Here is a 25,647-nt window from a genome sequence, read left to right as displayed (position 1 = left end):
TTTAGCATGACAGCTTCTTCTCATACACTGTCATCTTACATCATACCCATAATCATGTTGATTAATGCCCTTCATTTCTCTCTGCAGTGTGTGACTGGGATTGCATTCTGTTGAGTCTATTGCTCTGTTTTAAAACTGTTTGCATTAAGACCGAAAGGCCTCGCGTGTGTACTTGGTGGAGAAGGCAATTTTAATTATAAGTATATTTACTTCACTCATATTAAAACATAGTTAACTCTTTCCATGCCATTGACAAGTTATCTTGTCAATTAAAAGAAAACATATGCATAACAAAAACGTGCTCCTGATGAGGTTTTATGTTAAGCTGTAATACCACGATTATCCACTACCCAATTTACAAAAAAACTAAAGCAAACTTTTTTTAATAATTTTAAACTCTGTGTATGTTTTGATAATTGTTCTGAATCTGATCTCTAACAAAATTCCTTAACTCTTTCACCGCCAGCATTTTTTTAAAAAAGTTGCCAGCCAGCGACAGCGTTTTTCATGATTTTCACCAAAGTTTAATGCCTTCCAGAAAATGTTCTTCTTTAAATATATAAACACAATATAAGAAATGAAAGAACAGACCCTCTGCTTTCAAACAACAACAACAAAAAACCGTTTCATCCTACCTTCAGTGGTTCTTTTGTAATCAGCTTTTGAATATGGGTAGGTTTCTGCAAAAACACCACATTTTGAGCAAAAAGCAGAGATAATTCCATTTTTTGTGACAGACTTTTCTTAGAGATCCCATTCAGAGCGATCTTTAAAACAGACACGGACATGCAGCCGCTTGACATAGGGCAATACTTCCGGGTTTAAAAATTTGCGGAAGGGCGCCACCTGGTGGATAATAGCGGTATTGCGGAAAGACGGAAAATCTCGTCATTGGCAAGGAAGCGTTTTCTCTTGATTGACGAGTTATCTCGTCAATGGCAGCGAAAGAGTTAACAAAAATGCAATTATTTCAAGTTCAGACCAGCCACGGTAGAGGCATCAAGCGCGAGTGATTTCAATGTTAAGTCAATGTAAAAATGTGTTGCCGCGTGTCTGGAGGTCTTGCGGCGCAAATGAGGCGTTTAGCGCGTCGTAGTAAACACACTTTCGCCTTATTGGCGCGTCTAGCTCACGTGAGTTGAAAAATTGTAACTTTGGCAGAAAAATGCGCTGCGTTAACCAATCAGGAGCTTGCTCTAATAGTGATGTGATTATAGGAAGGAAAGCAGAGTCACAGAAGCCCCTCCCATGATGCAAATTTCTGCGTGAATGTCTCGATGACGAGAATTTCACGTGCAGCTTTCATGAGCGAATGAAGCGAGTAAACTCAAAATGTTCAAACGGCAAACTAGACGCTAATTTGATGCCTCAAACGCGGCTGGTGTGAACCTACGGTAAAAGTTTATAAGCAGAGGAAAAAAATATAGATATGATGAAAGTTTTTTACCCGTTTTGTTTGTTATTGTTTGTTTGAAAGCAGAGGGTCTGTTCTTTTTATTTTATATTTGTATGTTTATATATTTTTAGAAGAAAATTTTCCTGGAAGGCATTTTGTGAAACTTTTGTGAAAATCACAAAAAAATGCTGGCTGGCAACTTTACAAAAAAAAAAAAAAAAAAAAAAAATGGCTGGCAGGGAATGAGTTAATACCACTTTTAAATAGTTTAAAATATGTGTTTAAAACATTTAGGCTACCATGCCACCATTAGATTTGTTGTTTTTGCAATGGCATAGCCATATATAATTAAGCAACCAGAAAATTGAAGATATTTGTATGCAGTATTAAACATGGAGGCTCTTTTGAACCTAAATTAAATGAAACACTAATTTATTATTCTAATCTAATGACTTCTGGCCTTCAGTCTCCTCAAAAGAGTTCAAGATGTGCTTAGTGCCAACAAAAATTTGCTCATTGTGAACATAGAGGAGAGGCCATGCTTTCGAAAAGCCAATTTAACAAAAAGGCAGCTGTTTAGTTCATTAGAGCATCATGTGACTTTAAAACTATACATCAAAACCATTTTCAGGAATCATCTGGCCATCAAAATGGATAGTAGCAGTTGGAGTCTCTATATTCACAGCTAATACTAAATGTAGCTTTAATAATGTGCATGTGATGGACATGGGGCTTTGATAATGATTTCGGAAGAGACAGGGTAAGAAACAGGAATGACAAAGGGTGAATGGAAATGACCACGAAGACACCCTGTGGTCCCGGAGAGCACTTCCCATATAGCCCAGAGGCAAATGAAAATCATTTCGATTTTCACCAATCCATTCAGTATGTCACAGGGGGGTCTGCCTCATTTACAACCAAGTACGTTGTTCTAGAAAATGACATGAACCAAAGAGCCGGAAAGAAAAACAAAGATTTTGAGTGATAAATGGAAAGGTGGGGTGCATATGGGAATTTTAAGTATGTTTTATATAGTGTGCAAGTGCTGCGAGAGTGCGAAACGGATCTCTCCTGGGCTCTTTAAGGATAATAGGACCATCTTCAACCTGCCACGACTTCTCTTCACACTTACTTTTTCATTGACTCATACATTCACTGCCTCTCTTTTTCTTTTCGCTGTCTCTTTAATAGGCCAATCTGTCCTCTTGCTCGGCTGCCTGTGTGTCGTGAGACTGAGTCAGTTGCCATTTTGATGAGGCTCGCCACCGACAGGCTGCTGACCCCGAAGTGATGCTCTATAGTTCAGTCGTTTTCATTGCATTTTGGGAAAAAGTGATGATTGGAGAGATGCGTCGCTTCAACAATGCAGGACAATATACCCCCCCCAAGCACACACACCTTATCACTATGAACTTCAGTCGGGATGTAGCAAAGGTTAATTGATCCACAGCTGGGATTGCAACCCTGTCAGCATACGAGAACTGCAGCAATAAATGATCCAAAGCAAGTCATTTGTCATCATTTATAAAAGGTCAAGATGTCCCTATTTCCTCTTAGGGTGGATAACTAAATAAAATAGCTTTTTTCAAATAACTTATGTGCTTTAAGTTAAAATCCCGTCAGTAGACATAGACCTCTCAGGCATCAAAATGATCAGCATGCAGGTGTGCTACAATCAACAAGATTGCATTAAAAGGAATGGCCCATAGGGGGAGCTGTGTGATATCATACTGACCCTACAGTGATTTATTTTTCCTCATAGAGACAGGAAGAGGAATATGGGGAGGCGAGCGGAGGAGGGTAGCATGACATTTCAAGTTCAATGGCCGCTACAGGCGAAAAATGTCATAATACTCAGCCTACAGTATCTGTCAAAGTCAAGAAGAGTTTTCAGAAAGGTTTAGAAAGTTTCGCTATAATCTGTTCATTAACTCAGCTCTTTGTCCATGTTGTTTTAATGCCCTTACATAAACACTTAAGAGGAGGTTAGAAAAAAGAACGTGATGAATAATGAGCTTTAACCAAAATGAACATGACAAATCAAAACATTTCAAGGAACATCAAGGACTTTTGCATAATTCGCCATGATGAATGATATGTAAGGGATAATGTAGAGGCAGCCGGTAGTTATCGGGAAATAAGCCCCGACAGTGTGATCAGGACCCGACGCGAAGCGGAGGGTCTTGTATCACACTGAAGGGGCTTATTTCCCGATAACTACCGGCTGACTCTACATTATCCCGCTTATTACACGGCTACTTGTCACATAAGAAAAAAAACTGGACATGAATATGAATTTGAAACATTTTATTGGCATATTTGTTTTAAATTAACATTTTTTATCCTTCCGCGAAACTTTGCACAGATGCATAAAATGATCGTAATACCTTATTAAGATCCTCTGCTTCATACTTGTCTATCTTCATTTTTTTCTCTTTTAGCCAGTCTTTGAGAAGTTTTAATGCCCATTCTGTATTTTTTTGTGTGTTGGCTTCGTAGCTGTCATGCTCTATTTTGTCAAGTTCAGTCTCAGTAAGCTCTCTGTGTCTTGTCGTGGTTGTCGAGTGTTTGTCACAAGATGGCGCCAAACAAACAGTAATCTTTATTGATCTTTATTGGCGCGGAGCGATCTTACTCATAAAAGTAGTACCGGCTATGCGTTATTATTTTGGAGCGGTTATTATTCGAAAAGAACGAACCTGCAAATGTCTCAACTGACCAATCAGAATCAAGCATTCCAGAGAGCCGTGTAATAAAGAATAATAATTCACTTTGCAGGTGTGAGCAAAAATGTGCTGTTTTTGGGTGTGTCCTTTTAAATGCAAATGAATTGATCTCTGCACTAAATGGCAGTGCAGTGGTTGGATAGTGCAGACTAAGTGGCGGCATTATCCCCTTCTGACATCACAAGGGGAGCCAAATTTCAGAAATCTATTTTTTCACATGCTTGCAGAGAATGGTTTACCAAAGCTAAGTTACTGGGTTGTTCTTTTAAACATTTTCTAGGTTGATAGAAGCACTGGGGACCCAATTATAGAACTTAAACATGGAAAAAGTCAGGAAGGTGGAAAGGACAGCTTTATCACACCATCATTATTGTGGAGTGAAGGAAGTTGACACAAGCCAGAAAATACTATAAACCAATGTCACCTTATAACCTTAGACGAGAGTTTCTCTTTAATCCTGATATAATTTCTTTTAAAAGCCTTGGAATAAGGGCATACGTGCCAGAGATACATTTAAACAAAATTTTCCTTACTTGCATTTGTCTTTCTGGTACCCTTGGCTTTTCTGTTGAACAGTGCAGAGGTTACTTTGAGCAACATTAAATATTACAGGGTTCTGGAGCATAAAAAGATTGGGGCTGTGCTCAAACGGGTCCTTTGAAATGGCAACATGATTTTAGGTGAAGGAAATGGTTATAGCCCCAGGCTCTCTCTTTACAAGAGTATTCATTTTTAGCGTTGTTAGCCTCTTGTAAATGGGAATCTACTATGAAGTGCACTGAAGTGCATTTGATCACAATATTGCTGACTTCTTGAGAAAGTTCTTAAGAAAGCACACAACTGCTTCTTTAAACAAGAATATATATATAATTTTTTTTCTGTGTGAACCAACACATATATTATATGTGCATCAAATGTCTGAAAGACTAGATCTTTTGCTAAATAAAATAAGTCTGACAGGCTTCACCACAATAAAATCCCATTACCTGGCTGTAGAATCCATTTCAAGCTTTAAAAACTGTAGTTATGTCCATATTTGTTGATTTTTAGTATAGGTAGCACATAGTTACAGCAACACCTGCTACCAAATTACTGGATGAATGAAAAACCTCATCGTTGTTGGAAGCAAATAAAATGCGAGTGGGTCCAAAACATTTACTGGAGTAGATGCCATTTTCTTGTGTTCTGGTGCCTTTTAATTAAACAATTGCTTTTATAGCCTAAAAGCTTACCTTGTTGTGTATTGGCCAAAAGTAGTGAAAACACGAAATGGAGTTTAATTTATATGGACTCTAAATTAGCCAAGTGGAATAGGTTTGAGAAAACAGCAGAGTGGAAGTCAAGGCCGGAGCTAGGAACGGAGTTTAACTTATTAAGAAAATTCCTTTAGTGGAATGGATTTTACTGAACAGACATATTTGCTAAATCTGCGAAAGAGTTAATGGATCCAATGCAATTTGTCTTAAAAAGTGGGTTGGTCTTGTCACACCAACATGTAATAGTTCCAACTTCCATGGGAAAGCTTCCGTACTTAAATTTTAATAGGGTCTTACAGTCTGCAGCTAACCTTGACTTTCGGTAAAACATAGGTACATATTTCAATATATAAAAACCACAGTGCCTGAGTTTGTGCTTATAATTTAGGCTTAATAATGTGAAGCTGCTTCACTGCTCTGTTTTCAAAGCTGATGACAGAATGAACTGCGCCATCAACCGAAGCTGCCCTTTGAATAACATTAGCGTTCCACAGGACTGATTTCATAAGGATGGAGACACTAAAGCAACATGGCCAGTGATGTGACACTATGATTAAAAGGTTGAAAGAACAGATACCACAGTAATATGAGTCTGAAATACCGTGACATTCAAAAGGGCTACAACTGGAAGAACGACAAGAAAGTAATTGAATAGATTGCGGAGGTACTCTTGGGTATCTACTGTAACTATCGGCATCAGAGGTGGCAACACTGAAAACAAGAGATATGTAATGTGCAATGAGCATAACCAAGCCGTTTTTCTGTTAACCATAAACTATGTTTGGCGTATTTGTGCATTGCTAGACATCTGTGGACATCCTGTTGTTAGTTTTGCCGTTGCTCGCTTCAGTCACGAGAGTGGATTGGCATCCAAAGATAGCTCAGTATGGGCCAAGCCCTCAGGCTCCCAGTCCCTGCCTGAATGCCTGAAAGTCACTGTGAATTATGCATCATTTTCCTGAGATTGTCCTTCTCTGTGCTGAAATAACAATGTATAGAGCATTGAGAGGCAGAGAGAGCAAAAGGAAGAAATAATTCATACAAAAATAAAAATTCATGTAGGTTCAAGCATCTACTGTATGTCAGACTGATCTCACGGAAAGTCGTGTTATATAGTCACAAAAAAATAGATTAATTTATTTGTGTCCAAGGCACGAAATTCAGCTTTGATGCCTTGAGCAAGAATGTCTTTTTCATGTCATTCGCACAAATTTCTATAAATAGTTTTTCGTGTACATTGCACAACTTTCTTTTTAGTTTAATTTTATGTATTGTTTTCTTTTTTTCCTATTTTCTTACCATTGTCGCCTGGGGTTGGGGTAAGAATCACTTTCTGTTAAATTTTTAGACATCCTAACCCAAACCTCAACTCTAACCCCAGCTCCAGGTGAGAATAGTTTTAAAAGCAGAAGAAACACATTTAAAAATACGACAATGATTTAAAAATAGGAAAAAAAGAGAGAAAAAAATACATAAAATGAAACAAAAAAAGTCATGCCACGGACACGAAAAACTATTTATAGACATCCGTGCTCAATGGACAAAAAAAGACGAATTTTGTGCCATGCACCCAATTAAATGTATAACATTTTTCGTGACTATAACATGACTTTCGTGAGATAATGTTGCCTATGTTTATGTATTAGGTTTATTCACTGATAATCTGGCCTCGCAACTCTCATATTATCTCTGCTAACAGGATTAATGTCAATGATGTTTGGTCTCTAGATGCATTAGTGAATGATGAATGATGTCATCAACATTCAACTTGATGCATCAAATTTAAAATCTAGAGCAGATATTAATTTTTTGAGTGAATGATGACTTGCATCATATTTAATGGTCATATTAATGATCATGAATATTACCGTATGGTCATATTCATTTTTCTGTGTTCTATTTCTAATGCTTGGGTGAACAATTTCTTTAAATATGCAATGAAGAAAATATGTTTTGAAGGAAAGCTGTTTAACTGTTAGTCTTTAACTTTTTATTTTTGACCAAATCCATTTTCAGACTCGTATTTCTTTTTGCTAATTACATTGATTAAAGTAGCTCACAAAAGAAATGGGCAGTGCATTAAAATGTGCGTCAGAGAAAACACTTTTAACAGAATGGCCATTGTTTTTCTTGTATTAAAGCAGAACTGTGAATAAAAGGGTAAAATAAATCATGCTTTGACTTATTCAAGAAGATAGCTCATTTGTGCAGACTCTTAATGTCATGGCTGGGTCACTTTATGGCAAGCCATGAATCCAGACAGCATCATTAAAATGGTTTGGAAGCAAAAATAAATGCACATCTTTTGTCTTCAAAACATTCATTTAGCTAAACTCAAACCACAAAGAGTTTAATGTTAACCGTATAGGTCCAACAGAGAGTTCATATCCTTTGAATGCTATGAGAAGCACAGATGCATTCCTGTCTAGGTAGCACCAAGCACTATTTCCTTTTTGACAAAGTGTATGCTAGTATGGATCTGTTTTTGTTTTGCCTTAAAGCTTGGGTTAGGGTTGATGATCTTTGTGTTGAGTGTGGCATGTGACATTCCCTGCAGCCTATACAGTCCTGAATGTGCCCTTTATCCATGGCCGTCCTCCAGGCATCCAGAGAAGGAGAAACATCTAGTTAACGCCATATGAAACCACTTTTTTTTCCCACATTAAAGGTGCACTTTCTTTTGGGAGACACGAAGCGTTTAACCAGCTTTAAAAAACAAGAGAGAGAAAGAGAAGTACAAAAAATAGGCAGGATTTATAGCATGTACCAAATGCTTTAGGTTATCGCATTATGTAAGGTATTTTATGTAAATGTTTATAATATTTGATTGAGAAACTAATAGAGAAGAAGGGCCAAGACACTATGAGATTTTGTGAAAAATAAACCCACACAAAACGTCTTAGTAACACTTATAAGATTGCATTTGTAAACATTTCCCAGCATCTAACTGTAGCCCAAAAACAGACGATGCATTTACGCTTAGAACATGTAAAAGTAATGAAAGCAAATCATATTGAACATTTTGGCAAAAACGGCATGTAACCAAATCAAAGGCTACGTTTACACGGAAACAATCCGAAGTTGCATTATCACTTTTTATTCTGTGTGCATATGGTGACGAAAAGTGTGTGATATACGATGTAGTAATGTAGAAATGTGAAGCACTGACACACAACAACGCTAAGTCCACGCGCCTGCGTACAACCCTTTTTCTTGTTCTCCCAGGTCTCGTCCAAAGCCGTCTGGTTTGCCTCCGACAAATTGGTGCATCAACAATTTGATAAGGGTAATTAACGCACCTTCTCTGATCAGTAATACTAAGCTGTGAATATTTTGTACAACTGCTGAAAAGACTTGAAGGTCCGACGTATGGAAATAATCCGACATTTTTGTTGTTTTTTTCCCTAACTGGCGCATACCTGTGATGTAAACGCATACACGACGAGAGCCAGCATGAGCAGACTTTAGCATTTTTACCCTTTAGATGGGAACGTGGCGTTAGAGCGTTTTTAAGATTTCCTTCCTGGAGGATGATTTCACTTTTTTGCATTTCAAAATATCGTCGCTCATCCGATAAAATATTTTTATGTTTTCACCCTCAAGCGATCTTGTGTAAACAGGGCCTAAGGAGTTACTTATAGCTTGACTATATTTGATCTATAATTAGTCTCGGCTATTGCTTGCTATATACCTAACATGAACTAAAAATGACCAATATTTTAAGCCTCGGATACACTGCATGATTTTTGGCTGTCCAGATGTAAGATTGCGTGAAACAATCGTCGCGATTTCTGTGATTTCTCATGGCTCTTTATCATATGTTGTACAGTAAAAGAGGCATGATCAACGCACAGTGTGTTTGCGGCTACGATCTGCGTACTGGTAGTTGTTTACCACTAGCGCATGCTGGTGACGTTGCGTTAACGTGTAATGCAGCCGTCGAGCTTCAGTGTCATCATCGTACAGTTTACATATTTGTTGTACCCAAGATTAAACAATCATTGCCACATAATGTGATCTTATAGGTGTGCAAAAATCCTGCAGTGTATTCCTGGCATAATTCAGCATTTATTAATCTTAATTCATTTTAAATTCAGCATTTACTAATACATTTTTACAATCAAAAGTTGTTACTATAAACATCAATATTGAAATGCCTTAGTTCCACAAACGTCACTTTAGTCATTTCATTGGTACAAATTTGAATTTCTTTTTCTGCAAAATCCTCTAAGAGCATGCAAGTTTGGCACAAACCTCCACTCCTAAAAATCCACTTCTTTGGACAAGACATGGTAAACAGTTACTAATGATGCAACTAGAAACATTACAAATGATGAAAGTCAAAATGTAAGAATTAAGAAACTGAACCACACATTAGGGGGCACTGTGATCCATGTCACTGCCACATTCGGATGTAATCAGGTCCAATTACTCACAAGGGACACTAGTTTGAATGTGATCCATGGTTGTTTCACGCGTCGTCATTCATCTTCCATGTACTTAGAGGACTTTGTTAAAAATTCAATGTGGGATTTAGCGGATTCTGCCAAGCATAGCGGTATATCTGAATGGCCTGAGGGGATTTGACAGAAGTGACGTTTAGCGGCTTTTGCATCTGAGCTTCTTGCCATTAACTATAACATTAACAAAGATTATTGCACATTGTTAGTTCAGGTTAGCTACAAATGTGGAAAAAAGCTGAAAATAGAGGGGCTCTTTGAGGCATGATTAGCTTAAACTCAGGAGCCACTTTGAATGTCCAGTTCTGTGTGAGTTAATCTTTGCATTTAGCTCATTTGATGGAGGTCAAATCTCTAAATAACAAAAGAAAACACTGACTCATGGGTGCTTATATCTGTTCAATTAGATGTGAAAAACAAAGTATACTGTAAGGAATAACAAGCTAAAAGAAGATCGCTCTCAAAGCCTCATTTGAAGAGGCGATAGATGCTATTAGCAGGCAACTGAATGAGAGGCTGCGCAGGACACCTCATTACCCGGACACGAATCTTCCCTTGCTGAATAGAGCAACCTTTCCACTCATCCCACTTTCACACTTTCGTGGAGGGGCCCTGGGGGCCACATTCAGAGCCATCGCATTAGATCACTCACAGGCACAGCACATCGGATTGATAGCGCAGAGGCTTGAAGAGGCTGCCTATTGGACGTTAAGCCAATTGCATTTAAGATGAGGCAATCTGCCAAAGAGGCCCTCGGAAGGGACACAACGCAGAAGCGCTTTCATTTGAACAGCACAGACAAGGGATCAAGTCGGCAATCTTTTGGGTTTCTAAGGGGCCTCCAAATATTTGCGATTGCGGAAAACACAATTTGCACTCATTGTTCTCGTCTGGAAACAACGGGAGACGAATATGGTCTGATGAGCGCGTAAGCGGAGACAGACTGCTTGAAATGGACGTCTAGCTAATCGCCATTGTTCTGGAACAGAGCTTTAATCATTTGGCTGAATTATACACACCAATAGATTATTTCGACTTCGCAGGCATTGTGATTATCTTTGCTTCTTTCTTTCATTCTCTTTCTATCCAAATTTCAGTTTAATAAATTGAACTAAATTCACACACTAAGCCCAAAATAAACAACATCAGCATTTGGTAAACAACCCAGCATCGTGATCACACCCTGTCTTCAAAATTACTTTTTAAAACCTTTGTAATATGAGTTCTCAAAGGGATAGTTCACCCAAAATGAAAATTTTGTTATCATGTTGTTAAAAAGTGTATAAATTCATGGTCCCCATCGGAGCACCATTAACTTCCATATATAAAAAAAATAATACTATGGAAGTGAATGGGGTTCACAAATGGTTTGGTTACAAACATTTCTCAAAATATCTTCCTTCGTGTTGATCAGAACAAAGAAATTAAACAACATGAGAGTGAGAAAATGACAGAATTTTCATTTTTGGGTGAACTATCCCTTTAATAATAATGAAAATTGAACAAATAATAACGAATAAGACGTTCATAGGATGTCCTACCCAAGGGGAAAGATGAGCACATAGTAGACACCTATATATTTAGAATCAGAACAAGAACATCCTAATTAGATCTTCAAAAACGTCGAGGAGAAAACTTTATAATTGTTGTTTGAAAACACTGAATCTACGAGAAGGAAACACTAAACAAAGCTTTAAATCTGTTTGAAAATTTATTTTCATATAAAAAGACACTCTATGAAAACAGTAGAGGACTACTTTGTACAATCTTATGTATAAAAAACTTAAATGGTGCAAGTAGGATTTTCTTTAATAGCCATCTTCTTTAGCCAATGGGATTGTGTGTGCTGGCAAGGAAAAGATCCAAAGTTTAAAACATGACAAAACATCCCATAGATTAGGAAGTCCAAGGAAACGGGTTTGATCTTCAATAGGTTTGCCATTAGATTGTTCTCCGATCATTTACCAAACGTGACCATAATCCTCCTCATAATCCTCCAAATTTTATGTAAATGTAAGGCCATTTTCAAGAATCGCAAGATTTCAAAGAGCAATACATAAATCTGTTCAAAACATAGTTAATTTAGTGGGATTTAAGGTGTAATGCTCCAGCTACAGTAAGTAGGGGTCTGTAAACATTTATAAAAAAAATCAAACACTCATACGTATGCAAAGGAGAATGAGGAATTTATGAAAAAAACTGACAACTGCATCAGACAAAACAGCAAAAAACGAAACAAAACAGGCACTGTAAATGTATTGTATGCATACAGCTGCATAAAATGGAGGACTTACCTGTTTGGTTTGGTATGAATGAACTCACTTCCTGTGACCAAAAATACCACACATTCATAATATTAAACTCCTATATGAGCGCAACCTTGAATCTTGGTTAATAAAGGAAAGATAAACTAGTTTTAACTGAAACAGCGGTTTGGAGATATATATCATGGGAAGCGAGGAGCTCGTGTACCCCATTAGTGTAGATTACTTCCAAAGGCTGAAATGGCATGCTCTTGTCCTGCCACTGTGCCTATATGATGTGCTGACTTCAGGGATCTTTGAACAGATAAAAACTTGCGCCAAGTAAGAAAAATGTCATGACAAATCGCTATTCCGGCCAGATAATTACCACACCTCTCTCTCCATTTCCACTTTCTCCCTCGCTTTGCCACTCCAAGTCACCGTGTGCAGTTACATCAGCCAACACAACTAATGAACTGGTTGTAAAGAGGAATGGGTTGACAAAGATGACCTCTGCAGTCTGCTTAACATTAAGCCGACTGTCAAACTCTGCAGTCGGAGAGCAGAAATAAAGCGGAATCAATTCAGGCTTACTGGTAGGGTAATGCCGAAGATAAAAAATAAACACTCTGTTGCAAAGCCTAGCGATGCCTGTATAGACACCCGTCATGGAAGCTCGTATGTGGATGATTTTGGAACGCTGTGGATAGTGCTTCACTAATTGCCAAGCTAACAGCACAATACATTAATGAGCAAAGGAACACAGAACACACTGGGTGAGAAAGTCCTTGATAAATTGAGCTGAAGTTTTTAGCATGAATGATATTTTTTCAGTATTTGTTTTGGACTTCTGAAAAAAATTAATCTCTTTAATTATTTTTTACTAGACATCAAGCAGAAATCAAATCGCAATTTTAAGTTCTTTCTCAGATATTTCTAATTAGAAAAAGTCTGAGAAATCTCACAAACGTCTCCATCTTAACAATGTCTAAGGTCAAATTCAATATGCAATCAAGATTTTTGAAGGTTTCAGTGTGCACTTAAATATTTTTCATCAAATTTACCCAAATCCAGATCTAAAAAGTTTTATAGCTACATGCTCTTAATGCATTTTAACATTTATTTCATCCCAGCAATAGATTTTGCATTTATAAAACCTGAAATAGTCGTCCAAACACAGCCCAGACGTCTAGGCTAAAAAAAGGTGAAATTTGGTAGTTTAATAGATGTCAAAAAATATAATATAAATAAATGACACCAAAAACATTGGTGACTTTGGAATATCGTATATATTGCTCAAGTTATTTTGGCAAAAATGACATGTAACCAAATTCAAGTTTATTTTGGCTAGAAGTTGGTTACTCATAGCCAAACTATAATAGTCTATAGTTAAAGGGACAGTTCACCAAAAAAATAAAATGTTGTCATCATTTTCTGACTCTCATGTTGTTACAAACCTGTATAAATGTCTTTGTTCTGATGAACACGAGGGAAGATATTTTGAAAAAAAAATGTTTATAACCAAACCCCATCGTGGACCCCATTGTACAAAATGTATCAAAATATTTTCCTTTGTGTTCATCAGAACAACAACATTTATACAGGTTTGTAACAACATGAGTAAATGATGACAGAGTTTTCATTTTTGAGTTAACTATCCCTTTAACCTAAATGGTGTAATGACAGCTATTGATTGCTGGGATAGGTTTCAACATCATTTGACTATAATAAAAAAAGCTGGGTTATTTTCAACCCAGCATTGGGTCAAAAAGGGACGAGCCCAGCCATTGGGTTAAATTAACCCTTGAAAATGGTTATACTTGACCCAACAATTGGCTAAAACAGCCCTGCATTTTGGGATAGAAACAAAGTTAAATTACAACCCAAGGGGCTGGACTCGTCCCTTTTGGACCCATCGCTGGGTTGAAAATAACCCTGGCATTTTTAAGTCCTCCTGAACTAAAATAAAGAAAACCTCTAAACAATATTTTCTCCTCTGGGTTGTCACAGTGCATTGTGGGATGGCCCTCTGCGCAAAGGATTCATGCAATACTGACTTAGAATTTGGGTAAAACAAGGCATCTTAGTAGGCAGCATAATTAGGTTGCCTGCATTATAGAACAGCCTCCGCGTCAGGAGCGAACTCATAAAGTCCTAAAACGCTTCCTCCGTAGGCAGCTCATTAGGTTTTGAAACAGAGCATTGGATTTAAATGAAAACATCACAAACCGCCACTTTCTGCAAAAGCAGAAACATAACACAGTACAGCACAGCACAAAGATGGGAAAGTATCAGAAGTACTATGTGGAAACTTGGCACCATCATTCACTTTTATGTTGGTAGATCAAAATGAAAAAGCAATGGTAAACACTAGCAGTTCTTTAAATTTAGTACTCAGATCCAGGTGTGTCTATGTCCTACTGGGTAAACCCATTCTGGAACGCCATGCTGCCAGGAAAACAGTGGGAAATAACTGAGGAAAATAAATGTGATTTCTCCTTTTTGTTTTGTGTAGGATTGAAGGCTCACAGCTAAGCGGGATCAAAAATATTTTCCTAGTGTGCATGAACAGCTGTTGCAAATGATATCAAATCACACGTAACGCACAATATTTTCTGCCCCACATTTTGGAAAACATAAATCAAAAGTCTCTAAATCCTTTATCAGTGCCTAGCAAAAACATGATACCTGAAGTTTAGGTGACTTTTTAGGAAACAAAAATCGAAGATCGGACAAACAATCAAAATGAAAACACACACACACAAAAGATATTTAACACTAAAATGATGTTGTGTGTGGTGTACCGTATGTCTGATGCAGAGATGAAAAGCAGAAGATGGCACATATTAATGAACGTTTTAAAACTTTCCCTCTCTCCCCAAAAAACCAAAAAGATAAACTATAACGGAACTAGAATCATCCAAGGAATGAAAAAGAGGAAAAACCCTAAGGGTTCAACAGTGTGCGAATCATTAGTACTGGATTTTTTCTCTCCATTATAAAAAGAAGGGTGCAGAAATATTACTTTTTTTAAATTCCCAAATCTGCAAACAGGTGAAAGAGAATCTTTTCTGGAGTAAAATCAAGACATCTCAGAAACAGTTTGTTAAAAATGTTTACCATACACTCCCAGCCCCACACGTTCTTTTAGTGTCTCTGTGTGAAAATATAGAATAGAGCTTCTTCTTCTCTGATCTGTCCTCGCACCTGTAAACAAGTACAGAATCCTTTAGCGAACGTCCTGCTGAAGATCACAGACGGTGTATGTACTGTACGAGAGTTTAGTCTTCGCTCAGTTTGTGGATGACGTGTGTTTTCTTCACACTTCAGTCTGGAAGTCTCCTTCGGACGTGTCCGGTGTGATTGCGGAGGAAGTGTCCCAGGGTTTACTGAGTAACTCCAGCCTGTCCTTGTGTTCACTGCTGCCATACGACTGCTCAGGGTTCATGGTTTTAAAGCTGTCCCAAGATCGCTGGTCGTCTGTGGTGGATTTGTCCTGAACATTCACAAAAGAGATAAATAATTACAACATGATCAAGCCATACTATATTAATCCTCCAAAGAAAAACATTCTCATACAAAATTTTTACATGTTTTACCTGCCATATTATTAATAAATATTAGGTGCGGCCAAATTCTGATTAAGTTTGAAAAGCCTAAAGGGCAGTTCAGGACAGTATCCATTGTGACAACTTACCCCAGTTACCCCAGTGTGTGACAACATGTCTTGCAATTGGGGATATTTTGTCATAGAAATGTGTGTTTAAAAAAAAAATTACACTCAACTGTTCTGAAATGTGCTTCTAAATTACAGTCTTGCTATGTTTACGACAGACTAAACAACATATGGAGCAGCTCACCTATTCACATTACAGGATTTTCTGTGGCAAGTATATGCCCTTCTATTTCTGTTCATGACTTTATTAGGTGAAAATGCATATAGTCTAATCCATAAAGTAATGATGTAACCTACAGCTATACAGCCTCTTATGCAAATTGCATTATACAGTAGAGGCTGATTAATCTAATCACTTGGGCTGGGATGGATGGTAAGAATATAAAAATGAGGGTCGGTGCAGTTAAAGGGACTTTTAGTCATGATGCCTGATGAATCCCTTCTTTCCTCTCCTCCCCAATTTATTCCCACCTGTCTGAAAAGGAGATGAATGAACCTGCATATTTCAAAACATTCAAGGCGATCAATTACGCAGTTGCTGCTGGCTTCCCCTCGGCTCAAATGCCTGCTGATTGCATGTTTGACAGAATTGGAAAACACCACATAAATGACTTGTTTGAGGTGTGACTGACAATAGGTTTCCTTGCTTCCCTCTTGTTGTTTGTTAGTTGTAGGAAAAGGATGCTTAAAGGGACAGTTCACCCAAAACAAAAATAACCAGCTGCAAAACCATATGATATTCTCCTGTGGAAAGACAATGGGTCTCATCCACTAAGCATGTGTGCGCACAAATTTGTTCGTAAAATGTGCATACGGACGTGTTAACTTACAAATAATGATTCAGCAAAAACTTTCATACTAAATTTTATTTTTAATGTATACAAAAACGTAAGAACAACTATACATACATATATATATATATATATATATATATATATATATATATATATATATATATATATATATATTTCGTTGTTCATGATTATTGCACACCTGTGGTCTAAGTTGTTCTTACGTTTTTGCAAATTTAGTATGAAAGTTTTTGTTAAAAGTTAAAACGTTCGTACGCACATTTTATGAACAAATTTGTGCGTACTACGCATGCTTAGTAAATACCCAATAACCTGAATTTGACAACCTTCAAAACTGTACGTAAAATAATAATAAAAACAGTCCTGTAAATAACTTATTTTGGGTAACATAAAAGAATAAAAGTCATTGAGGTTTTGGAAGACGTGGATGAGAGAAAGAAATTTATTTTTTGCGCTGCTAAGGGGACATGGAGCAAAAATTAACTATAGTTTAGTTTCATGTGCTCACGTGAAACTTTCATGTGCTCACGTAAAACTTTCATGTGCTCACGCAAAACCTTCATGTGCAGAATATTTTTTTTAAGTTTAGTTTCGCATGCTCACGTGAAACTATCGCGCATGCACGTGAAAGCGAAAGTTTAACGTGTGCGCGCGATAGTTTCACGTGAGCATGCGAAACTAAACTTAAAAAAAATCCTGCACATGAAGGTTTCACGTGAGCACATGAAAGTTTCACGTGAGCACATGAAAGTTTTACGTGAGCACATGAAAGTTTCACGTGAGCACATGAAAGTTTTACGTGAGCACATGAAACTAAACTTTAGATTTTTTACTTCAATGTCACCTCAGGGGCTCGGTATTTTGTTGCCTTAAATGTTTAAGTATAATCAAATTGGCTGTACAAGTAATTTCATTACTATTTTAAATCTTGACTAGTCATAAAGTGCTGTAACATATAGAAAAATTTTAATTATTAAACAAATTTTGATGAGTTAAATTAGAGTGACAACCTGATCTCATGAATTTCCGTGTTATAGTCACGGAATATTTTGCTCATTTATCCGTGTCATTGTGACGGATCTCCGCATTTTTCTGTGTTCGTACCACAGACTTTCTTTTCCGTGTCAGTTTCACGTATTGGTTACTCAATAGTTTTTCCAATTTTCTTACCATTGTCGCGTGGGTGTGGGGTTAGAATGACTTTCTGTTACATAAAATGACATCCAAAACCAACTCTAACCCTAAAGTCAGGTGAGAACTGTTTAAAAATCTGCAAAAAATAGTATAAACCAATATTTAAAGTGACATCCTCACCCAAACCCCAAACCCACGCAATAACGGTTTAAAAATAGGAAAGAAAAAACAATCGAGGAACCAATACGTGAAACTGACACGGAAAAGAAAGTCTGTGGTACGATCCCGAAAAAACATTCCTTTAAATCAAGCTACTATAATGCAAAATGTGGTGTTGTTTCAGCCCATGGTTAGGTAAAATACAAACAAACCCAACAAGTGGTTTAGATTTACCTAGAACATTTCCATCTGCATTTTATTTTTAATGCTACGTCCTCCTGAGGTCACATTTGTCTGCTGCATATCATCATCCATGTTTATTATCACAGTTAACATTTACGCCAACAGTTACATTTTAATGAAAGTGATACAATTGTCAAGTAAGGTAACCCACACTAGAAATCTGACCTCTGCATTTAACCCATCCCATTGAGTATAGGGGCAGCTATCACTGCAACACACTGGGAGCAATGTGCCTTGTTAAAGGGCACCTCAGTCGCAACCTGCCGGCCATGAGACTTGAACCAGTCACTTTCAAGTTACAAACCCAACTCTCTAACCATTAGGCCACAACTGCCTCCAAAGTAAGAACGGACAGGAATGTTTTTTCCTGAAATGACACAACTCCTGCAGTCTTCAAAACAAGATGCAGCTCAAGTTTAATATGAATATATCTTTTGGGTTTGTCCATCCAAAATAAATTTTTGTCCAATATGTGTCTAGATGTTCTGTTATTTGGACAAAGATGTCTTCTCTTTGCCTTTCATTTAAAGCCTTAACAGCTTGAGGGTTGAAATGATCACGTTTCCATCCACAAGGGGGCGATAGTAGCCTGATTATAATTCACTCAATGTAACAGGCTGACAGTTGGCAAAACGGATACAAAAAGGAGCCAATTTGCATGCTAGACGCTAAAGAAGCAGCATTTTGTCAAAAAGAGGTGTTGTTAATGCAGAAGAGGAGCCCAACAATATTCTTAAGAGAATGCTAACGCAATTTCCTTGTCTTTCCATCCCGCTTCCTCTCTGCTTCCAACAACCTTCATTTACTTCCTCATGCTTTTCCATCTCTCCTTGTCAGGCCTTTTTTACTTACACTCGAGGAATTCTTTTCACCTCCGGCAGACGAAATGCTCCATCGCCTTTCCCTCTGTTGCAATGAAAATGAGGGTGCAAGGAAAGAAACGTACAGAGACAGAAAGGGAGAAAGAGAGACAGGCAGAAAGCGAGAGAGGCAGAAAAAAGAGAAGAGGTGGATCACAGTCACTGACATGTATTGGGAGGGGGAGCGACGTTCGTTTGAATATTCGGTGCCTAGATGGAGGAGTGTGAGGGATTCAAGCTCGAAAGTCTTGTGCACTCTTTTCCACCATCTTTCTTTTACACAAAAGACAACCTAAATGTCTGAAGCGCTGTGACAGGAGAGGTAACTACTTTAGCACGTATGAGCAACATTGGACACGTCTGTCGTGAATCACTACGGCAGTGGAAGAAGGTTAGCACCGCACTACAATCACAGGGATGGAGAGGAAGTATATTGTGTTGCTTTAGGAGTAAGAAATGAGATGGAGATGTATGCTTTCTTCTAAAACCTACAGTGAGCTGTCAGCTGCCTATATGGCAGCTGCTTACTATAGCAGCATCTTTATCAAATTGAAAATCTCTACATAGGCAGCAACTCTGTACGCCACACAAATACCTTTATGTGTAAAACACATGGGTGCATGGGTACTCAGTGTGCATTTTGCCAGCTAAACAACTCATCATTTAATTCTTGTTTTTAATATAAAAATTTAATACATTTTTGGCCAATACTCTTTAATATTGAACCATGAATGGAAACACTTTACAATATTTGTTGTTAAATTTGTTAACATATTTAATTTACATATTTTATCCAAAGCGAAATTTAATGCATTACAAATTAAAAAAATGTATTAGTATTTGTGACATTTTGCACTGTTAACGCAATGCTGTCAACAGAGCTATAGAGCAATAATGAAATAGCTAACATATAAACAATACATTAACAGCATTTATTAATCTTAGTTCATGCTAATTTCAATATTTACAAATAAATTTTTAAACTAAATATGTTTAAATCTGTTAATGCACAATGGACTAACATAAACAAATTAACTAAATTAATTAGAATTAATAAATGCTGAAAAACTGTATTGCTTGTTATTAGTTCAGACTGATCTCATGTAAAGTCGTGTTATAATTAAGAAAAATTGATTAATTTATTTGTGTCCATGCCTTGAAATTCAGCTCTTTTTTGGTGCCTTGAGCAGGAATGTCTTTGTTGTGTCACTCGCACACATTTCTATAAATAGTTTTTTGTGTTTGTGGCATGACTTTCTTTTTCGTGTCATTTTATGTACCGTTTTTTTCCTATTTTCTTACCATTGTTGCTTGGGGTTGGGGTTAGAATCACTTTCTGATAAATTTTTAGACATCCTAACCCAAACCCCAACTCTAACCACAACTTCAGGCGAGAATAGTTTTAAAAGTGGAAGAAGAACGTAGAAACCAATTCATTAAAGTACATCCTAACCCAAACCCCAAATCTTACACCAAACCCAAGCGACAATAATTTTAAAATAGATGGGAAAAAAGAGAAAACCTACGGAAGAGGATTAGGGCCACTGGTGAAAAAAATATTTGAATTCTGACTTTATTCTCAGAATTCTGACTTTAAACTCAGAATTCTGACTTTAATCTCAGAATTCTGACTTTAATCTCAGAATTCTGAGAATAAAGTCAGAATTCTGAGAATAAAGTCAGAATTCTGAGAATAAAGTCAGAATTCAAATTTTGAGTTTAAAGTCAGAATTCTGAGTTTAAAGTCAGAATTCTGAGATTAAAGTCAGAATTCTGAGATTAAAGTCAGAATTCTGAGATTAAAGTCAGAATTCTGAGAATAAAGTCAGAATTCAAAAAAAAATTTCACCAGTGGCCCTAATCCTCTTCCGTAGTAAACAACACATAAAAAGACACAAAAAAAGAAAGTCGTGATATGGACACAAAAAACTATTCATAGAAATTTGTGCGATTGACACGAAAAAGACGTGTGCTTAAGGCACAAAAAAATCTGAATTTCGTGGGATCATGTTGTATTAGTTCATTTTTACTAATGCATTTAATTTTTTCTCTCAAAAATACAAACATGTATGTTGCACACATATTGTAGCCCAGTTTGTGCTGAACACAGTGTGTTGTGATACTTTTGCCATTATTATGTTTTTAAGCAACTGAAAAAAGCACAAATGTTTGTGCAGGTCAAAACTGCTTAAGGATGCCAAATCACCTACTGTAAGGACCCAAGAGAGTTAACAAATACAATTACCTTATTGTAAAGTACCATATAAATGAACTATGAGTACATTTATCATCAGCAGACTAAGCACTTGCCAATGCATTCTGGGATTTTGCATTCTTTGATAGGACACATGCTGTGCTGCCTAACGGTGCTAAATAGCACTAAAAGTGGTTCACTGGCTCGTAATCATAGGGGAACCATTTTAAGTGCTATATAGCACCTAGGTAGTACCTGTGTAGAACCATATTGTGCTATATAGAACCCTACCTGGTGCAATAGTGGTGCTATATCACCCCCGGATGGTTCTTCATGGGTGCTTTATAGCACTAAAAATGGCTCCACTATGATTACGAGCTTTTGGTGTTGTTTAGCACTATTTTTTGTGTAGAAAGTCAGTAAAGTTTTGCTACTGTACATTGCCTTATGTAGGCAGCTTACCAGGTTTACTGGGGCAGTGCTCTTTAAAAAGATCTAATATGTATCATTTAGGTACATATATGTATACATTTGGTACCAATATGTACCGTTAAGGTACAAATATGAATGTTTTAAGAATACAGCCCCAGTGACAGCAAGGGACCATTTTTGAGTTTTTTTCTGACAAGGTAAATAAAAATAAATGTACTGCTATTTAATTTATTGATTTTATTTTCCCTATCCTATTTTTGCTGCCCACCAAAGTCTATTTATCACAGAAAGACTCACCATTAATCTTTCTACAGGGTTAACAACCGTGTCTCTCTACTACACAAACTGCTATAACTCTAAGAGCGTCTGAAAAATTGGAACTGAAAAACTGTAATTGGGCGTGCGTAGACAGCAACACACGTACAGAAACATGGTAGTAATCACAACCTGTATTCTGTGGCCACTGCACAAATGAGAAACGACAAGCACAGGTCAGAAAGGAAGTCTGCTGATGCGCAATAAAAGAAGAGATAAAAGGAGCAGTGTCTACTACAGCACGGCAGAAGGGGAGAGCAAGAGATTAAACAATGTGGGAGTTCTGTACTGCACTAGAAGTTTCTATGGAGACTATAGGGAGAGAAGGAAATAGAGGCGCACTTGCTCTGTTCCAAAACCTGGTGAGTTGCCCACTGATGGAAGATTTTTGGATCTGATGCAAAGTCTATTCCAATATGTTAATCAACTCAGTTATGCTGCCTCATTTTAGCCACATGTAAAGGCTGTAATTACTTGGTGCACTCAATTTTTTTGTTTATTCAATTTGAAATTTTAATTAATTTCAACTTTCTTGTATAGTGAGGAGTTGCTATAAATTAAAAAATAAATAAAGTTGAAATAACTTAAGCTAATTCAACTTTATTTTTAAAATTTCTAGCAACTCCTCACTAGTCAAGAAAGTTGAAATTAGTTGTAAATTCAAGTTGATTAAACTTAATAATTTAAATGCAAGGAATTTGAAACAGTGTAGCATTGCATGTAGGGGAGAACCAGGGCGAAAGTAACGCGGGACAAAAGTAACAAAGCAATTTTCTCCGAGCCCTGATAACATTTGCATTTCAAACTATGACAGCTTCTTTAGCACACAACCCTTGACAGAGCTGAACATTTTTTGCATTATTTCATCACCGTTTTGCATGTGTAAGTCCAGAAAGCTGTTTTCGATGATAAGTAAATTCCTAAATTGGTAATTTCTTTCCTTATAACACGTTGTGTTTCTGGTTTTATGTGTTTATTACTGATCAATATACAGGTTATTTAGTGCTGTAACACATCCTGAAGTTTGCCTTCTCAGAGTTTTTCAAAATAAAAGTAAACGGAGTTTAAATGTCCTGTCGGGACGAAAGTAACACTTGATACTTTTCGACCGCTGATTATACTGTTGCATTTTGTTTAAAATGTATATAATGATAATTTGATTTAATCTAATTTTCATGGTGTTCATACTGTTATAAAAATGTTTATTCTCAACAATTTAAGTTTGTACTGTTGGTTTGCTTTTGAAACATTTGATGAAAGTGAAATTTAAAATGAAAATGTAATTTTTAATTTTTGCAAAGATAAATGACAAAATATGTTTGCAGTTACATATTAACAAGGTCATAGTCAAGTATATTTACTAAAAACAAGTGTGTTCTGTTGTGTTACTTTTGATCCACCTGTGTGTTACTTTCGTCATAGCTGACAGCAGGGCCGGCCCTGGGCATAGGCGGAATAGGCAAATGCTAAGGGCGCCGCTGACCCCTTGGGGCGTCCGTGCGCCCAAATTATTATTTTTTTAAATATATGTATATAAACATTTTAATATGAATATTTAATTCTGCACAAGAAAACAGCAGTTATTAATGAATTATTAGTAGCATAGTATCTCGGAAGATCGTGCTTGTTAAATAGCTCTATACTGCACTGAAGCGGCAGTTTAAAATATAAACCCAGAATTCAGCGAACGTCAAGACAAAGAAAACGGAAACAACAATCAGACCGAGATGCAGAATTTACATAATGTTACACAAATCATGTTTAAATTTCAATGTTTCTGGACAGAAATACCAACTTGTTCACTTTGTTTGGTATTAATAAGTGCTGGCCGCGGTGCTGAAGAGGCGCTCGGACGGAGTACTGGTGGCACATGCACAGATATTTACGTGCAAGCCATTGGAAACTATTATTCGTTATTATATAATTATTATTCGTTACTTTCACTTAAGAAGAGTTCTGCACTTTTTATTTCAACATTTCTCTTTATATAAATTCTATTTTGTACTTAAATCTATAATTTCGTTACTAACCCAACGAACTCATCTGCGCTTTCCGATAGGTTGCACGTAATGGGAAAAGTATAGCTTTCTTCCACTTGAGAAGAGTTGTGCATTTTTAAACTTTTAAAAAAAATATCTCTTTAACAAAAACATTTTTTTCTTCTATTTAAAATCTATAGTTTCGTTATTTTACTAACCCAACTAATGACTCGTCCGCTTTCCAATAGATTATGCAATATCTGTGCATAAGTGCCACCAGTACTCCGTCAGAGCGGGTCCTGGTCTTCAGCACCGCGGGGAGCAGCCAGCACTCCAATGCGCAGCTTATTAATACCAAACAAAGTGAACAAGTTGGTATTTCTGTCCAGAAACATTGAAATTTAAACATGGTCCGTGTAACTTTATGTAAATCCCGCGTCTCGGTCTGATTGTTGTTTCCGCTTTGTTGTTCTTGACGTTCGCTAAATTCTGGGTTTGTATTTTAAACTGCCGCTTCAGTGCAGTATAGCCACATTATGCGTGCGTGCGTGTTTGTTTGTGTGTGTTTCCAAAATATTTTCAAAATAAAGAAAAAAGACAAAGCTGTGCAGTTTGTTTCTGTATAAGTTTATGAGCAAAATGATTGGAACACAATTGTGATTCTGTGATTCTAAAGGGCACCAGGTGAAATCTTGCCTAGGGCAGCAAATTGGCCAGGGCCGGCCCTGGCTGACAGGGTCAAAAGTAACAATGCACTATTTATGTTCAAAGTGAAAATAAAATGTTGTTTAAAATTCCACTTGTATTGATAGACCACAATTTTGAGTTATTGACCACAGCAAAAATATATCTTTGTCTTTAACATTATCTTTTCAAATTACATTTTTACTTAGTACTTTCGCCCCTGCTCTCCCTTATCCTTTACAGAGTATAGGGGATTTTATTATAGAATAAATTATAAATAAATTTTTTAAATATAAAAATGTATTTATTAATAAAACTACTTCTCAGGTTTCCTTAGGAGGCAGCTGACTCATTTAGTAGGCAATGAGACACTTCAAGTTTTGGAACAGAGATATTGTCTAAGTAAGTCATGGCTCAGACACACGGCTCTCAGGATGAGCTTTAATATTTTACCTTTTCTTTGATCGCCGCCCTTGGGTTTGGTAACTGTCTGGTTACAGTCAAACTATGACAGAAAACATGTAGTTTCAAACCAAGGAGAGACAAAGACAGACAGCAGTGAATCATGACAAAATAAAGCAGTAATAATGCATAAAAAATGAACAGTACAGTAGGTTTCAGATGAAAATACAGAATGAAATGAAAAAAAAAGCTAAATATACTGTAGTGGGTAAAGTAAAATAACATGGGTGTGCAGCACAAAACAAGGCCTTTTATCAGAGATGAGTGCTGTTATTGCAGTTTCCCAACCTGTTTTGTCTTACAGTAATGAATGTACCCCAGCAGTCCCAACAGTTATCCTAAATATGTGTAAGCAAATAAGCATTAATATAATCAAAGGCTTTAAATCATTCAGACTTACTTATTCAAAAAGGCTCACCACTGAGCATCCTCTTATACATGAGCTTCATAAGATTTGACAGTTCATGGAGCAATTATGAATACATAAAAAAAGACATATCTCATAGTTCAAACTTATTTATAAACAAAATCCAAATAGGTTGTTTTTACAAAAATGCACTTGCCAATTTTTTGACAGCTGAATGTAAGTATCACAAAAGTCACTAATTGGGGATAC

The 25,647-nt window shown here is 36.8% G+C and overlaps 1 protein-coding gene across 1 annotated transcript in view; it reads right to left on the bottom strand.

Annotated features, from left to right (window-relative positions):
* Nucleotides 1-12,995: 12,995 nt before the first annotated feature.
* Nucleotides 12,996-25,647, bottom strand: part of adgrb2 (adhesion G protein-coupled receptor B2) — a 363,394-nt gene continuing 350,742 nt past the window's right edge. The window contains exons 32-33 of the mRNA XM_065292273.2: nt 18,958-19,011; nt 12,996-15,577 (exon numbers count right to left, since the gene is read on the bottom strand). Of these exons, the coding sequence (XP_065148345.1) occupies nt 15,401-15,577; nt 18,958-19,011 (231 nt within the window). The 3' untranslated portion in view covers nt 12,996-15,400. The remainder of the gene's footprint in view (nt 15,578-18,957; nt 19,012-25,647) is intronic.

This window comes from Paramisgurnus dabryanus, chromosome 19 (genome assembly GCF_030506205.2).
Source record: "Paramisgurnus dabryanus chromosome 19, PD_genome_1.1, whole genome shotgun sequence".
NCBI lineage: Eukaryota > Metazoa > Chordata > Actinopteri > Cypriniformes > Cobitidae > Paramisgurnus > Paramisgurnus dabryanus.
This window is presented reverse-complemented; position numbering and strand designations above follow the sequence as displayed.